Source organism: Zeugodacus cucurbitae, chromosome 5, assembly GCF_028554725.1.
Source record: "Zeugodacus cucurbitae isolate PBARC_wt_2022May chromosome 5, idZeuCucr1.2, whole genome shotgun sequence".
In the NCBI taxonomy this organism is placed as follows: Eukaryota; Metazoa; Arthropoda; class Insecta; order Diptera; family Tephritidae; genus Zeugodacus; species Zeugodacus cucurbitae.
Genome location: NC_071670.1, coordinates 64,634,898 through 64,654,161, shown reverse-complemented (window position 1 = coordinate 64,654,161; position 19,264 = coordinate 64,634,898). Strand labels below are relative to the sequence as shown.

General features: G+C 34.0%; 1 protein-coding gene across 1 annotated transcript; it reads left to right on the top strand.

Moving 5' to 3' along the window:
* The first annotated feature begins 289 nt into the window (after positions 1–289).
* LOC105213858 (protein mab-21) lies at positions 290–10,388 on the top strand. The gene is made up of 2 exons (XM_054230523.1): positions 290–1,589; positions 9,156–10,388. The coding sequence occupies exons 1-2, from the start codon at positions 842–844 to the stop codon at positions 9,503–9,505; spliced, it is 1,098 nt and encodes a 365-aa protein (XP_054086498.1). The 5' UTR covers positions 290–841; the 3' UTR covers positions 9,506–10,388.
* Positions 10,389–19,264: the final 8,876 nt, after the last annotated feature.

Below are 19,264 nucleotides of genomic sequence, written 5' to 3'. Positions count from 1 at the left end.
ACTTAAACGTAATAAAAGCAACAACAAAATTCACGCATTCACATAAGGCATGTCACATACAAACAAATATAAATATATAGCGGTAGATACAAACCGGCTATGCAGCAGGCCCACAAAGACCAATCAGACGTCAGCGCTCTCTTTCACACCAACAATAAGCAACAGAATCAAAGAGGCAACTACATAACGGCAACAATTAGAGAAAGAGCAGTACAGCAGCTGTGCCTCTGTGTGGCGCTCAGATACCAGAGCGAGCTGTTAGAGCGCGAGCCACGACAAAGCAGCGCAACGCAGCGCAGCGCAGTGAACAACGAAGTGGCGACGGCGGGCGAGTCAGGTTGGTTTTCTTGCGGTGAGTGCGCCATACGGAATCAGTTCACATTGGAGCTTGGCGTTGTGTGTACAAGAACACGAGTAGAAGAAAGCAATTTGTACGCGACGGCGGTGACGTTTTCGATTGTTCTGCGAGCTAACGACGGCTGTTGATGATGATGATGGGTGTGAATGGCGCGTGTGGAATGGTGTTTAACAATTACATATAATAACCGCAAAGTATCAATGTGCACTTAAGTGAAATTGATATCAGAGCAAAATAACAAAACAACAACAAATTAACCACAGTTATTAGTGAAGAATTGCTACAAGTGTGCCGTAGAGTTGAAAGTGAATGAAAATACAAAAAAATATCAAAGATTTAAAAAAAGAAACAGTGAAAATTTTGAAGAATTCTTGAAGATTGTTACAACTTTGGTAAAAAACTAACACAACAACAGATTAACCATTAACCACAAAATCTCCGAACTTCCCACAACACAAGACACCACCAAACCTCACCTCCAAAATGCTCGTGCCGTCGGATATGATTGCGGCACAGTCCAAAATGGTTTATCAGATGAATAAATATTGCGCGGACCGCGTCCAGGTGCGCAAAGCACAAATCCATAAACAAATATTGGAGGTGTGTCGCATTGTGCAGGACGTGCTGAAAGAAGTCGAGGTGCAAGAGCCGCGTTTCATCTCCTCACTCAACGATTACAACGGTCGCTTTGAAGGACTCGAAGTGATCTCGCCCAATGAATTCGAAATTGTCATTTACCTCAATCAAATGGGTGTGTTGAATTTCGTCGATGACGGCACGCTGCCCGGCTGTGCGGTGCTCAAGCTCAGTGATGGACGCAAACGTTCCATGTCGCTGTGGGTCGAATTCATTACGGCGTCGGGTTACCTGTCGGCGCGTAAGATACGCTCGCGTTTTCAAACGTTGGTCGCGCAGGCGTGTGACAAGTGCGCCTATCGGGATATCGTGAAAATGATTGCCGACACCACGGAGGTGAAGTTGCGTATACGCGAACGCATCATTGTGCAGATTACGCCCGCTTTCAAATGTGCCGGCTTGTGGCCGCGTTCGGCGGCGCACTGGCCGCTGCCCGGTATACCGTGGCCGCATCCCAACATTGTTGCAGAGGTTAAGACTGAGGGTTTCGACATGCTGTCGAAGGAGTGTATTGCGTTGCAGGGCAAAAATTCTGCAATGGAGGGTGATGCTTGGGTGTTGAGCTTCACAGATGCCGAGAATCGTTTGTTGCAAGGTGAGTTTGAGCCTTTGGTAGTTCAATAGTAAAAATTAAAATGTAGCACAAAAACTTAGTGTTAGTCACAGCGGTTTTTGACTTAATCATCATCATTTGTTTTGCTCGCCAACTGTGTCACTTTACCGTCGGACCGGCATGATTCACGCTGCGTTGTGTGTGCTGCTTGGCGCCAAGCGCTTTAGTTGATGATTACGGGAATCACTTTGAATAGTTGTTTGAACTTATTTTCGTATTATGACTATGTAGACCATTTCGTTATATTTTTAATAAGAATTTTTATATGCAATTTGTGTCAGTGTAGCTTTTGAAATTTGTTCATGTTAATTAATAACTATAACTTACGTAAAAAATTGAGAACGAAAAAACCTCAAAATGTGAAAAGAATTGTTTGTTGATCATTTCTGTCAACATTTCCATCAAATAGAGATATAAGAAAGTTAGCATTTATGCCTAAAAATGATGGAAAATAACCGTTAATCTCCATAAAATCAGATTCTTGGTATGACCCCAAAGATCTCACCGCACCTTCGTAAATTGCGATTTCCAATTTTATCTTCGATTTATCTTTACGCATTTAAAAAAAGTATTTTCTATTAGTGTTTGCCCTTTGGCAGACTTTATGGTATGATTTTAGGCATCTTATAAAGTCCACAAATTTTTTGAAATCATTCAGAACTTTATCAGGAAGTTTTTTAAAAATTGTACGGCCTTAAAGCACACTAGTAATTTCAAGAAATATGGATCTACCAAATTCAACGAAGTATCGCACTGTAAATCTTCAAAATTATTGCATTAATTTTATAATGATTTATTATATTGCAACCCTCTCTTTTTGGAAAACGAATTCTTAATGAGAAAATTAAATTTTCTGGAGAATTTTCTAGAAACTAGCCACTTTTGATTTAAGGAAAGTTGTTGTCACTAATTTTCCAATACGAACCCCAAAGTAGTCTTACATAAGCTATCTTCCTCTCAGATCTCTTCTGAGCATATTCAGTGAACGTAAGACTGATAATAAGATGTTCTGATCGATTTTCATCGTGATAATGATGATCTGATGAATAAATATTGTGACCTCTACGATAGGGTTCCATATTCTGTCGGCAGAACCAAAATTGGTGTAAAAAATTTGAAATACTTGTACATTAAGGACTTATCGTGCCTAACATTTCTAGGATCTTTTGAAGAGAGAGATCGATAATAACAAAATTTATCAGTTAGTATTAGAAGGAAGCCGACTGAATGAGAAATTGATCCAAATTACACAACTTTCATATTCAATGAAAGACAGACTTAGACTAGTTTTTCGTATGCTGAATTCCAGAGGACTAGTTTTTCAATTAGTCAGCTGAGAATATTATTTATTAATATATCCGGAAGCGTTCTGACGAGATGAAGGTCCGAAAACTCGATTGAAATTCTCACAGCTACATTCATAATTATGAAATTTGACAGTTCTTCAATACATATACAACCATCACTATACTAAAAATTAGGTCTTTTACAATTGGACATAATATTTTGATTGACGTTAAAATTATTTAGGTTAACACATTAAACTTTATTATTTTATTTAAATTTATTGTGAAATCGGCGCAGCTGCATAGAAAAAATGAAAAAAACGTAGCGCCGTTAACTTTATAAAAATCATATGACATTTCGAAATAAATCATTACAAATTTACGGAAAAGAAAATCCCAGCATAAATTTGAAATTTTGTATGGGAAATAGCTGGGACTTCGTAAAAATGTCAACAAAATTAAAAACAGCTAGAAAATGCGATTTGAAACAATTTACAGTGTGTAATCAGCGACACTTTGAAAAGTAACTGATTTATTTAAAACTCATAATACCGCTTTTGATATAAGGAATTATAAATTAAATTTAATCTATAGCTGATATGAGGGAAAACACGTCACACAAAACGACGATCATGAACGGCACAAATCGACAGCCAGAAGCGTCACAATAACGGTGTTGCGGTGATCGCTCCAAGATTATAGCTGCAAGCAAACATACATACATACAAATGTATGTAGTACATAGATAGCCGAATAGGGGGTATGTGGAGGCAAGGAGGTGTTGTAAATTGTTGGAAGTATAGATTTTTTATCAGGAAGTTGCGCTGGTCGCTTGAAGTTCATGAACTGCTCGCCAGCTGGTTGCTATTCGAAAGCTACTAATTAAATAATAATAAATGCGAATAAAAGCAATGAAACAATGATTAATGTACACAGTGATTATGCGCCAAATCAATTCAATTCAATTGCTTTGCCTTGATAAATTGCTTGCTTAATCGCGCATTTTTCATCATATTAGCATAGTTGTTGGTGACATTTAAAATTGCTAACAATTAATTTGTATGTGAGAAATAAACGAAAAACGAATCTCATAAGACAACACTTTTTATAATTTTTTTTTTAATTTTTCATTGAAGCATTACTGAGATTTCCAGTGAGATATTTCAAGCGCGTCTCTTGACAATTTGCAATGATGCAATTTTAAATGCTATTGACAAGCATTAGCATTCTTGTATTTACATAATTGTATATGTATATATGTATGTATATATACATAAATTAAAATCTATAAATGTCACTTCGTCCGTACGCAGCGGGAGTTATCTCTTGAATCAATTAGTTAGTTATTTAATAGAGACGATTCTCTCTCTCTCTCTGTAGTTTAATAGTTGCTTAAGGTATTCTGCAAATGTTTTCATTTAATAAAATATTTTAAATGCATATTATTGCATAAATTCCTCTTTTAACGTGTCACAAAGCATTTGAGTGCAGCACAGAGCGCCTTGCATTTTTACTGGTCAAACACATTGCGATGCATGAGAGCAGGCACACTCCTTGCAATATGATTGGCGTGTAAAAAAATGAAACAAGAACAATATTTCATAGGGCTCGCGTGCAAATACAAAGGAATTGAATGCATTGAGGATGAACGAAGGGATTTTAATGAAAATCTCTATGAAAAATTAAATTAAATACATAAATGTTTGGAAATGTGTTTGTAAATATTAAGAATGTTTGATAAATTCAATATAGATAATGTATCATTAGTTATTCTATAATTTATTATAAGGTTTTAATGCAATTTAATAATTCAACTTTAAACTTAATAGAAAAAAATAGCATATACTTCTAATGCTTTTTATAAATTTAGTGTTTTTCTATGTTCTGCAGCATGAGATTTTTGACATTGAATTTTTCAGCAATATTAATGGTATTTTCTTGTAAATATTGCACTAGAACCGATATAATGATTATTATAGAAAATTATTTTGATCTGAAAATATTATATATACAGTGGAACTTCTCTAACTCGAACCACCATAATCCAAAAAAAAACTTTGAGTTAGATCGACTTCGTGTTATAGAATTTTCATTAAAACATAATTTTTTCAAATAGCTGTAAAATATAGATTTATACACTGTTTTATTTATTTTCTTCGCAAAATTTTTATGGACATACGTTAAAAGATTGTTTTCTGTAATTTTGTTTTTTACATTTTGCTATTGGTTGGCTCTTGACGTCTGTATCCCATTCCTTTCTTACATGATTTATGCAATCCATAAGTGAAATATCATATTTTTCTTCCCCTCCATACGATATAGAGGGAATCTTTTAAAATTATGTCTCGATGGTAAAATTTTAAATTTTGTATTATGTGCTGACCAAAAAGTTCGATTTATGGAAGGAAATTTGTATGAAAGTTGCCTTCTGTTATCTCTTCAAGAGTTCGAGTTATGGAGAAATTCGAGTTATGGAAGTTCCACTGTATTTTATATATTTTTATTTCAAACTGGAATGCTTAGTGGTCTTTCTAAATACACTATTGTTTTCTAGTTTCAGCTAAATGCTGTTGTTTATAATCAAATTATTTTTTGGTTTTGTTTTTTTTTTTATGCAAATTTATATTGCGGACTGATTTAACCCTCTCTCAGTAGAAATTTAAGGTTTTGAGATCACAGTAGAATACAATTTTTACCTAGAGCAATAGTCATGGAAAATGGTCAATGGTAAATACAATATTATGTCTGTATATCCATATTATAATTTTAAAACTGTGTTTTATTGATCCTTACATCGAAAATTATTATCTCTCACTATCTAAGAGAAACAATTTTATTTTAAACGCACATAATTTTTAATAAAATTTGTCAAAATTATGTATATTTAATTACAAAAATTTAATCAGTCTTCTTTTACTGCAATGAACATGTAAATTACTCTGGTAATTACTTTTACCTATAACTTTAACAAATTATTTTTTCTTATTTCCACACTCCTGACTCTATCTACAATGACATCAATTCTACAATTATCATATTTGTTTCTAAAAATTAAATACCTTCAATAATTATGCTAAACTCATAATACATTTAAATGCGAATAATTCTCCATTACCAATCGATTACCCATTTGCTAGTATCCCTCAAAGCTAACAGGCTTGCCAAGCTTCAAAAGAAAATCCATTGCTGCTTTGTTCGCACACAAAGCTTTTAAGTTTGCGAAGTCGGCGCATTGTGACGTATGTCATTTATGCTTTGCTTATGACAAATGACTAATTTATAGTATATAATAAAATATTGTTTCGTATTTACTTAAACTTAAATAGAAAACAAAAACAAACAAGCCTCCAATGTGAAGCAATAGGCGCTAACTGATTACAAAAAAAAAAACAACAAAAATAAACAAAATAGTGTAAAAGCAGCAATACAACAACTTTAATAGTTTTACGCTGTGGGCAGGCAATATAACAACAACAACAACAATAAAACAGTGCGTTACACAAAAATGCGTCCATAAAAATGTCAGGCGCTACAACAAATTAATACTCGTTTGTCGGCGATAAGCGTCTGCGAGCAGAGAGACTCTTGTCACACACGCGCACACATATACAATCATACAAATATATTTATTTTAAACGTTCTACAATTTTGTCGTTTTACCGTCGGTAGTCGGCTAAGAGTCTGTTGTTTGGTTGTTTGTGTAATTGAGGAAAAATCGAAAGTCGCTTGTGGCGACGGGAACATTTTTATGATTATTACACTTATCTACTTATAAATAAATAAACACATTTAATATCAGATACTCAGATTTCTTAAGCTTCTATAAAATCACGCCATAATTTGTTTAGGTTTTTACGCCGAGGTTTATTGCTTCTATAACTGACCTATTGATAAGTTATCAATCAGTGTATTGAACATAATTTGTTTTTGTAATTATACAGCTATATACATATGTACATGCTTCTTCTTTTCATCTACGTCACGTTCCACATTGATTTTGGAATCAATATAATTTCAAAATACTTTATTAGTTACCTAACACTCTCGTACTCCAGTATATCTTGTTTACATACGACTTTAACCGATATGTTAGAGAAAAAATCTTCTGAACAACCTGAACAATAGGCTTCTTCTTACTCTAGAACCATCCGTACCATAACTATCAATTCCAAGCTACAAAGTGAACCAATCATAAAAAATCTGAGAGTCTCTGTTCCCACTCTTGTTCTAAGACGAAGATTTTTATACTCTCGCAACAAATGTTGCTAAAGAGAGTATTATAGTTTTGTTCACATAACGGTTGTTTGTAACACCTAAAACTAAACGAGTTAGATATAGGGTTATATATACCAAAGTGATCAGGGTGAAGAGTGGAGTTCAAATCCAAATGTCTGTCTGTCCGTCCGTCCGTCCGTCTGTGCAAGCTGTAACTTGAGTAAAAATTAAGATATCTTGATGAAACTTGGGCACACTTATTTCCTGGCACCATAGGAAGGTTGCTTTCGAAAATGAGCAAAATCGGACCACTGCCACGCCCACAAAACGGCGAAAACCGAAAATACATTAAGTGCCATAACTAAGCCATAAATAAAGCTATGGAAATAAAATTTGGTATGAAGGATCCTACTATGAAGGGGCATATTTGGATGTAATTTTTTTGGGGAAGTGGGCATGGCTCCGCCCCCTACTAAGTTTTTTGTACATATCTCGCAAACCAATAAAGCTATATAAACCAAACTTTCTGCAGTTGTTTTTTTAACCACTTCCTAATACAGTCCAAAAATTAAAGAAGTCGGATCATAACCACGCCCACCTCCGATACAAAAGTTAGGTTGAAAATTACTAAAAGTGGGTTAACTCACTAACGAAAAACGTCAGAAACACTAAATTTCCCATAAGAAATGGCAGATGGGAGCTGCACTCAGATTTTTTTACAAAATGGAAAATGGGCGTGGCGTCGCCCACTTATGGGTCAAAACCCATATCTCAGGAACTACTCGACCGAATTCAATGAAACTTGGTTTGTAATAGTTTCCTTACATCCCAATGATATGTTGTGAAAATAGGCCAAATCGCTTCACAACCACGCCTACTTCCTATATACCAGAACTTTGAAGTCGGTCTGAATAGTTTACTAAAGTAAGCACTAGTGAAGATATCGGAACAGAACTTCGCATAAATACTGCATTTTAGTGTGGCGGCAGCCCCTTTCTAGAAATCGGACCATATGTTTTCAAGGCCCCATATATCGAACGCGAGGACCTCGGTGCTTCTAACCTAATATTATGGTTTCCAACTTTCAATGGACTTTATACAATATATATGACGAATATGTGGTTCAAATTGTGTATTATATAATATAAATAAAGTTAAATAAATAAATTGCGAGAGTATAAAATGTTCGGTTACACCCGAACTTAGCCCTTCCTTACTTGTTTAACAAAATTTTTACAACTTTTCCGATGCTGTCATCATTAAGTAATTTGTACGGCGAACTCACAATCTTTCAAACAATTCACAAACCTCAGTTTATCGAGTTAATTGAATAGAAAGTTGGTAACCATGGGATCACTAAGAACTGTAAGAACAAGACTGGACGCGACTTGAAGTTTCCATGTATTCATACGCTCCTCTTTTGGACTGCCAACTTATACAAACTCAGCGAGCTTTGATTAATAGCCATTACTTTTGTGGATCGGGATTCCTCTGGGATCAACCAAAATTATCTTCAATCCCTACCAACCGATATTTTATTTCTTAACTAATATAGCAGTCCATGGGTACTATAAGATATAAAAATTGGTTGCCTAAATGGATTTATGATGATTAGCAAGTTTCGTCGATAAATTAAGAAGTTCGCAATAATAATTTATCAGGAAATATATCGAACATTTTTTCGAACATTATCTTGTTTTTTTTTGTTTTTGTTTCAAAATATCAGATTTATTTTTTTTTTCAGTTATATCTTTCGTTAAAAAGTTTCTTAGTAATAAGGGTAGAGTTTGGATCTTGCTGATTTTCAGTCTTGGTTAAGAAGGTTGGTGACATTATATAATATGTCAGATAGTTATAGTATTATGGTAAGAGAATGAAGAACATTGTTGGAAGATGTTAGACGTGAATTTTGTACCTGGGTCGATGGGGATACCTTAATTACACACTTTTATGGCATGATATTTTATTATATTAATAATATTAGTAGCATTATTTTTAATTAATTGACAATTTTAATAAATAATTCCATTTTCGCTTTCTTTTCCAGGAGCCAGTCGTCGGCGATGTTTGAGCATCTTGAAGACACTGCGCGATCGACATTTGGATTTACCCGGTAATCCGGTCACATCGTACCACCTGAAGACACTGCTGCTCTACGAGTGCGAGAAACATCCGCGCGAAATGGAATGGGAGGAGAATTGTATTGCCGATCGCATTAACGGTATTTTCCTACAGCTGATTTCCTGCTTACAGTGCCGTCGTTGCCCACACTATTTTCTACCCAATATGGATCTATTCAAAGGCAAATCACCGGGGGCGCTGGAAAATGCAGCGAAACAAGTGTGGCGCCTCACCAGAATCATGCTGACCAATGCGCGTTGCCTCGAGGAGTTATAAAATTGTTACAAATAATTATTGGCGTTTATTTATAAGAAACAGAAAATGTAATTATGAATTAAGTAATTTATAAATGATAGCTGTTTTAAGTTAGGGTGGTTTAACAAGTTACTAGGTTGCTAAATTAAGTGGAGAGTAGTGGAAAAAAATATTTTATTTTATTTTTTTTCAAAAATTTTGAAATTTAATTTTTTATAAAATTTTATTTTTTTTTTATAAATTCTAATTTTTTTTAAATAAATTTAAAATTTTGTTTTTATATATTTTAAAAAATATTTTTTTAGTCTAAAAACAATTGTCTATTGAAAAATTAATTTTTTTCGTATGTATGTTTGTATGTGTGCGTATTATTAAGCGTCCAGTGATTAGTTATTTAAGCGGCGTGCTTTGCTTATTTAGTGGCTTTTTAAGTACAATAAAAACTGATTTAGTGATTTAAAAAACTTGTAAATCAACTGAAAACACAGTTAGCTTAGCAAGTGTATACGATTATGAACGCTTTTGTGAAAGCTTATTTTCTGCCTATTTTATTAAATACCATGAAAGCTTTTGTGAAAGCTTCTTTTCATATTTTAGTAATTATTATAAAAGGTATTGTGAAAGCTTCTTTTATGCAAATTTCTTGAACTAGCTTTCGTAAGCTTTTTGTAAACTTTATCAATTGCATCGAAAGCTTTTGTGAAAGCTTCTTTCCTTCACACTTTTTTAAATACTATGAAAGCTTTTGCGAAAGCTTAGTAATTTAAGTACTTCTTCAACAATTCTTTCTCGATTTAATGTTACTTTCTTGAGAAAAAATATATTTTTTTACTTCAATACACTTATTCTTATTCTTCTACTTTTACTTGCCAACATGCATATATTTACTTGTAGTCTATTAGTCGTTTCGTTTGTTTATTTATTGTATTGCTAATATACTTAATAAAAAATATATGTAAACATATAAAAAAAAACAAATCAAAAGGAAATAAAATTATTATTACACATTATTTGTAGTATACAAAGAACTACTTAGTAATATAACAAAAACGAAAAAAAAAACAATGTTTTATTTTCCAATTTTTTTTATTAATATCTTTATATCTACATCGGTACATCTGCATATACTCGGTATCTATTTCAGTCTCCGCTTGCAATCGAATTTATGTTCGTTCAACTGACAGCTGTGACATGTCCAACGCGACCAACTGATTGCCGCATGACATGTTCGGCATATAAATTACAAGCAACAAGTCATTTCGACGACACTTAACATTGACAATAAAGTTAAAAACTGATTATAAGTTGATATGCCGCAACAAGCGCAGGTGGTGGGAGTGCACCCGCTGCACAGCAAGCGACGTGCAAGCCTAAAAAGCTACCATACACAACAAATACCAAATAAATAAATAAAAATAAAAAAACACATCTATATGGTCATGTAAATATTTAAATATTTTGCGGTTATATGTGATAAATGCTGGCACATCGTTAAAATCAGCGAGTTTCTTAAAAATTGCGCTCACGTTTGGTAAGTCACAAAACCTGTAAACACACACCACAAACTCGATATTCCACCTCATTCGAACGGTTAATAATCACCGACGGTACTTAGTTTAGTATGTTAATTACAATTTATTTGCGAATTTGTCAAAAAGTTAAAAGAGAACTGTGCCGACAGTGATATATAGTAAGATGTATGTATATTGACTCAGAAGCGTAGTGAACCTAATGGATTTATGGAAACGTGAATTTATTGATCTGAGCCTTCAAATTGCGGTTTCTTATCTATTTATTTTTATATTTCTATTTTAATTGTATGGTACAATTTATTATTATAATTATTGGAAGCACCTTTAAATTATTTTTTAGTGATTGGTCGGGTTTTCTAGTATTTTTATTGTTGCTTTGACCTTTAAGTCTTGAGATTTTGAAGTCCTGCTCTATTTTCTGTCGAAATAAGACTCATACATATTATTACTTTAGCTCTTCGATTTTCGCCTATGTTAATTCCGAAAGTTCCGGATAGGTTTCTGAGGGCCTCTCTCTCTGAAACATTACAAGAATATACTCATTTGATGTCATTTGCATACATTTTCAAGGGTATGTTTTATTTATGGAGAGATGTCTTCACTTTTGAATTGTCTACTTACGACTCTACAGAAGTAAAAGATTTTATGACAGAGAATTTTTGTTTGGAGCATCCCTTAGTATCAAACAGCATATATAAGACCTTATCAATTAAAACTAAGCTTTGCGGTGGCTGATAGGCAACTTTATTATCGTCGAACCCAGAAGAAGTAAAAAGTCAGAATCGGTTTTTTATCCAGCCTATTATATTCACTTCAGTTCTGGACGGATCTGATCGCCAATTAGAACTTCCTCAGTTGTTCCATTTCGTGATTCAGACTTTGTAAACTTAGTAATCTTAGTATTATACTGTTTTTAGTATTACACTGCTCCACAAGTCCACAACTCAACCCTGACATTTGTAAATATCTTACAAACAATACATATATTTGACTAATGAAATTGTCAAAAATTCAAGTTTATTGTCCAATTTTTAATATATTATTATATATATTAATTCTACTCAATAACAAGGAGTTTATCATATAAAGAATTTTGATTTAGTTTTTAATCTCACAAATGACAAATTAAATTCAAAGTTTCTTAAACACCGAGAGCATTTAAGAGTTCTTCATAAACAGAAAAATTTAAACTCGAGTTTAACGAGTGAAAATATTTAAATTTACTTTAAAATTACTCTTCTCGTACAAAAATCATAATTTTGCAAAATTTTCAGCACATTTTACAACGAACAATGAAACGTAAAATCTACTCAAATTGAATAGCAAAAAAGTCTCTTGTTTTCATAATTAGTTTCCTGATTTGATGGCCACAATCCACGTCAAGTCATAAGCAGATGCTACCACCGGCTGGCTGGCACCGCAGGTGGTGAAAACATGCCATCAAATTAACGCCGTTGACAATGAGAACAGGTGAATAAACAGCGAACGAAAGCTTCATGGCATTTTTGAATATGATTTTTTATGATTCAAAATAAATTTTAATTTTGCACAAGACACATGTCGGTGATAACGATGACAAATACTATTTCTTGTTGTTGTTGTGCCAACTATGCGTGTGTGTATATGTATGATTTGGAACGCGTTTTGTTTGGACTTTCAATTTGCATTTAACAATGAAAATAACAAATTGAAATTTTTATGATCCAGCCGACATGTTGTTAAGCTTTTATGCGTTTAATTGTTGCCGACATACATTGGGAGTAAAAAATGATAAACATGTGATCAGTTTTAGAGTAGTGAAGAAGATATGCATAAAAAATCGATGGTGTGAAGGGTATACAATTGTATCAATTTATATTTATTTTTTATTGAGAAAATTTTGTTAAGAGTTGACATGTTTTTAATAATAATTTGTACAGTTTCATCAATGAAAATACTTATGAAAGTGTTTGGGATCCATTTATTTCATTATTCGTTTAGTTTAATTAAACCTTAATCCAATTTTTAATTTGAAATTTAAATAGAAAAATCAGTATCTTTTCACCGATACCAAAAAATAACCTCCATTAAGAATTCAACAGTCTAATCTATGTTGGTCCAGAATTTTTAAAGGTTCATAACTAATTGCCGATAAGGCTCCAATTCCAATCGCTTCCAATTCATATCCCGCTAGGAGATATTTGATAAGATAACTGATTATTTGGGGTTCAATTAGTACATACTTTACGATTATAGAGCGATATTGCGATATTTTTAAAACAAAATCTACATCGAAAATATAGACGGACCAAACTATATTTTAATTGCCCGAAAGTACGCTGTACTCTTATCCAAATTATATAAAGTAAATATGGTGACTCTTTCGAATGATGAATCCATTCTTTACATATTTACATTGGTTTTCTCTCCAATAGCGGTGATTCAACGAGGAACCTTTGAATTTTATAATCGGTTCAAGAAAGTTTATCTTTGACGTATGTTTATCTTATTTAAAGTACCAGCACAGGTTTGCTAGGCTCCGTCCCCAAAATCTACGAAAAAATGTTTCTTCAGAAACAACTAACAACTGAAATTACGTCAAATATATTCGAAATAAAACCTTGATTTAAAATTTCGTGGGTTTGGAGAGTCCAATTGTAATTTTTTTACTATTTAATGTAGACGTATGAATAAACATGTTTTTTTCAAAACACTAAAATTCACGTTATTTTTTGAACGCCAATCGTAACCAATTCTCGACCGTTAATAAATATATTTGATAACCTGGGCTCTGCTAAAGAGAAAAAAATGTCTCGCTAATATGATTGACATGAACAAAAAACTGATTGGGTTTTTATTTTTATATTCACCTCTATATTAATTCTACTAACGTATAATTAGCAATAATTGTCTTTAGTATTCCATGGATTTCCCTCAAGTCACATATCAAATATACCAGATTATCGAAATAATTACACCGTATAAATGAATTTCTTTTGATTGACATCGCTGTGTACTTAAGCGTTTTAAACTAAACGGCATAGAGTAAATACCTACAACAAGAAGAAATAAGTATTTGCCTACGTGGCTCTGCCTGCGCCAGCAATTAAATACTTAAATGGCAAATCGCCTGGGCAAAGTGTGCAATAAATGTTAAAATCGCCAAGCCGTTCCACCATTCAGGCGCTTTGGCAAAGTGGCGCTTGTAGTTGGCATAATGCGCACTAACCAACTCAAATGGTTTCGCTTCAAGCTGTCAGACAGCAAGGCAAGGAAAATGCAACAAAAACAACAAAGCAGTCACACACATCTATCGCCCATCCATCAACAACCTATTAAGCATACTCAAAGTGGTAGTACACCAACATTACAACAGCAACAATGTGTGTGGCCCGCTCTGCCTGCCTTTGGTTGTTGGCTGCCAGCTCGCCCATTGCACGTCGAACCGCTGAGGCAGCGCCTGGTGGTGGTAACAGGGTGTAATTAGAGGCTCTTATGTTGTCATCGCCATCGTATTTGATTATAGGTTTTCGCCACAAAACAAAATGCACAGCGTAGAATTAAATGAACAACCAAAAGAAAGGCAAAAGAAAAGCAAAGTAAAAAGATTGAAGTAAAGTAAATATTAATTTAAAATTTCCCAGCGCGTCGCGTGAAGTGCAGCGAAATGAGTGAGTACAGTGAATGGGCGAAAGAGATGGGTGGAGGGAAAGGTGTTGTACTGGTGCAAGTGCATTGTGATTTGTTGGGCTAAGTGGACTGTGTAGTAACTAAGTATGCCCTAAGGTTCTTGTGACTGGTTGGAGTTGGAAAATTTGCTTAACTCAGGCCGATAATTATGGGTGGAATTTGTAGCAGTCACTCAATTGAGTGCCAAATACTTGAGAATATGTACTCGCATGTATTTGTGGTACCAGGGATCAAGACTGATAAGTACTTGACCTACAAAATAAATACGAAATTTTTTGAAAAAATTGTTATTTATTTCTAAACATGGTCTCTTATTGCTCAACAGACTTGGTCCAGCAGTGCACCAACATCTTTAACTTTCTTAAGTTTGCTTATGTTTGGAAACTAAAAGAAGTCGAATGGAACCAAATCTGGAGAGTACGGTGATGTGAAGGCCGAGGAGATCTATCTATTTCGATTAATTTTTTTTTTTGGACGGGGCAACGTCGAAGGTATGAGCCGATGTGTTCTCATGTTGTAAGCGTTGTTTTCCCCCCGCTAAATACATACGTTTTATTGGCGAAGCGACCCAACAATTCGATATACATAGTAGAGCGCTGGGCCGGTTGTTCTTCTCCAGGAAGATAGAGTATTGGTGGGTTCTGTTTTTCTAAAATCCGCGGATCTTACTTGTTACACAGGAAGTTCAAACAGAGCTGCATCACCAATTTAACTAATATTTTGCAGAATTAATGTATCGTACATGTATCTGGGATTAACGAAATCTCCGAGGTAAGCTTTTTTCCATAGCATAGGTAAATTTCCCGATCTGAAATTAGTTGAAATGAATAATTACCAGCTGAAAATATGTATCGATGAGAAGTTTCCCACGAACAAAACCTTTACCATTATTTACAACAACTTTCGAGTATTCTTCTCCCCCCGCAGACCACACAGCTGAAACAAAACGAACGATATTTCCACGTTCATAATGTATTGATAACAGTACTCGAACGCTAATAAATATTAAATAAATGCCGAATTTCATTTCCAAGAACTCATCGGTGATTCAAGTCCAAAGCTTACACGCTTATAAGGGCCGCGCATTTACAGAGAGCGAACCGTAACGCATACAATGCAACAATTTCGATTTCAAATACACAATTCACATGAATTACAACAACAACAAAAACAATGAAAATCACAGATTCGAAACCTTTTTCACTTTACACATTTTTGGACAACAACAACAAAGCCACACTGCCAGCCAGCCGAAGAACAAAAGACTCAGGGCACAAACTGTTGGCAGTTGTGAAGCCGCACAGAAGGCTTGTCGTTGCTTGTTGTTGCCAGTTATTGTTTTGCGTAATGCCATCGCTGCCATTGCGACAATCGTGATTGCGTTGAAACAATGCGCCCCACGGCAGCTAATAAAAGCAACAACCGTAGGAGGAGTGCAGAGCAAAGTGGAGAATGAAAGAGTTCAACATTAAATCAATCATTGAGCTCTCCATGTCAACGGCGCATCGCGCTTTGCTGCACATGCGTGCGGCGGTCGGCGCGCTGCTGAGTCGCTGAAAAGCCGAACGAACGCATGTTCGTTAAGCGGTTTGTGGTCGCAAAGTTCTTGCATATAGGCGATAGTGAGCATGGTGGAGGGGTGTGCAGGTGGTTTGACAAACGGGAGGAGAGAAATTAAAATAAAAAAGTAAAGCAGATAATGTCAACATAAAAGCGCCGCCGCTGGGCCTTTGCGAGGCAGCGGCAAGGTTGTGGAGAACAAATAATTATTTGACTTTTTGACGGACGAGCAGAAGTTGGCTGGTGGCTAAGCACGGTGCATTGTTCAAACTTATTGAATTTATCTCGCTGAAGTCGTTCGAATGATAAAATATATAAATTCACTTAATCGTAAGCCTATCTCATTTTTCAGTGACCTTTTCGCCCATTAAAGACTAACTTTATTTGAGAAGAAAGTAATAACAGTAAAGGAAGAAATAAAACAAATGGATAAGCAATAACTCCTGCCAGGTATTTGAGGCTTTGTAACTAACCATTTGAACTTAGTTAATCATCAACATTTTGTGGTACTTGAAAACCAATAGGCTGTATTATCTTCCCTTGGATGATGTCTTGAAAGTCATACCAAAACCTTTTGTGGTAGGCCTAGAGATGATCGTAAAATCTCAGTAACCCTTTCGTAATTATATTCAGAATACTGCAATTTAAATTCTATCCTACCAAGACTGAAGACCTTGCCTCCCACAACACCTAGTCAAAAAATTGTTATCGGTAGAAGACAATGATAACAGCATTGTTATCTGCACTCAGATGTGCCTGAGTAACAGCTACAACAACAACAGACATCGCATTACCATCTTTATACTTCAACAGAGATTCCAGAACGGCTTTTCGATTGGATAACATAAAATTTCATCTCAAATAGTCTCTCCTCCACCAACAACATAGAAAAGGTGTAACGAGATGGCCTATATGTCTAACGAATGGCTTACTTTTCGATCGTGTTCAGCATAAGATTCTTCCTAAGGTTGGTACCAAGTGGAGAACAGTAACTGTATTGAATATTTACCTTCAAAGGCAAGCACATCAAAACATTTGATATTTTTCCTATCACATGCATTTCTTAGAACCTACATATCTATGTATGTATTGAACCTAATTTTCTATATTTCCAAGAAGAATTCGATTTCCATGCCAGCACAACACTTGCATATTAATTTAATTGACAATTTTTGGGTTCATAAATTTTACTAAATTTGGTTTTTGGTGGTCATAATGTAATTGAAATGTCCATTAGCAACGTGCGTCTCATCACAACACCAACATTTTCTGTTGTAGCAATACGTGCTTACAACGCACACGTACATAGTTGAACACATACATTCAATTTATGCAAGAGTTGATTACATTAGTAACTAGTTCTCATGAAATTTTCATAATTTTTTTTTTTCATTTTACATAATTTTCATTGTGAGCTTATGCTAATATATTACTATTTACCGTTGTCATGAGAATTGTGAGCAAATAAAGTTATTAAACTTAATTCGGAGAACTCATAAACAAATTGGTTACAAACATAAATAGCCAAAAATAGCGAGTGATAAGAATTTAAATTGCACGATTTAATAAACGTTTATGAGAGTTTGTAGTAAAAAATAAATAAAAAAAATTAAATAGATTAAAAAAAAAACATAAATAAAAAATTGGAAATTGTAGTTAAACTACGAACGTGATTTTTTAATTGAGTGCCGTGAATTATTAACAAGACACTTAAAATTCTGGTCTTTCAATAAATATGCTTTGTTTTTTCGGACAAATATATTTTTCATTAAACTATTAATATTTATAATATTATTCGATTTCTGGGTAGTCATAATTAAGTTCGTGATGGTAAGCAATTACAACTATGCGGTAATGAAATCAAATTGTGTAATTATTTATGCCATTACTTGTTTATATAAATGAATAATGGAGATTTTAAGTTTTTGGTAACTATGATTTATGAAATATTTTTCAAATATTGAGTCAAAAAATCTTAATTTTATAAATATATAGGTGAATAATGGTGGAATAAAGTCACTAGCTGTTCAGATATTTAAATAATACTTCATTAAGAAGTACAACCAGGTAAGATTCTACTGCGAAGCAACGAAGAAAGAGATTTTTTATTGGACAGCAGCAGTAGGTTGTGGAACTCATGATTCTACGTTGGATGAGAAGAGAGTATACCAGAAATCCTCAAACGATTTTAAATATGATACTCCGAGTAACTTATGGCACTATATTAAGTACTAAAATTGAAACAAAGTACTGAGCAAGGTTTAAGAAACTATTAATTTCCTTTACATTATATTCGTATAGAATTCATAAAATATTCGGTACTCTAATAGGCGTACTTATTATATACCTTTAAGAAATAAGGAGAGGAGTCAAGCCAAATTTATCATATTGAATACATCGAATTTATCGTATAAAAAAGTCGACGTTGCTATATACACGTTGCTTGTTAAAAAAAATAACCCACAAATAACACTAAATTAACTACAAAATACAGGAGAAATTATAGAGAGCCCAGAATCACTTAATCGAATAACAGTGAGGGAAAGGGTGACTTTGAAATACAGTTCAAAAACTCTGTCGGAAAGGATGGTTAAAAAAATTTTATCATCTCGAGGTTTATAAACGGTTGGATAGGTATAATAAGATAACAGATAACCAGTATCTAACAAAGATGTGGAGATAACACCACTCAATTAAATTTAATAATTCCAAAAAATATTATTCAGAGATCCAAGAACAACGCAGACATCTTCGAAGTTCTCTGTTCCATCAAAAACAAAGACATTCGAAGTTATCCATTGTAGCCGGCAGACTTCAACTAACTATATTTCCCGAAGCTCGAACATAAACTAACCCTTTAACAAGAAAAGAAATGCCTATTCGATATCATTTTTAAATTTTTATTCTCAAATCTCGAATAGGGAACGTATTGACACATTGTGACAGACATCTCTGGCGTTACTACCATATTAAGAACAAATCTTTCGCATATAGTTCTAAGTCGACAGACTGTTTCCAA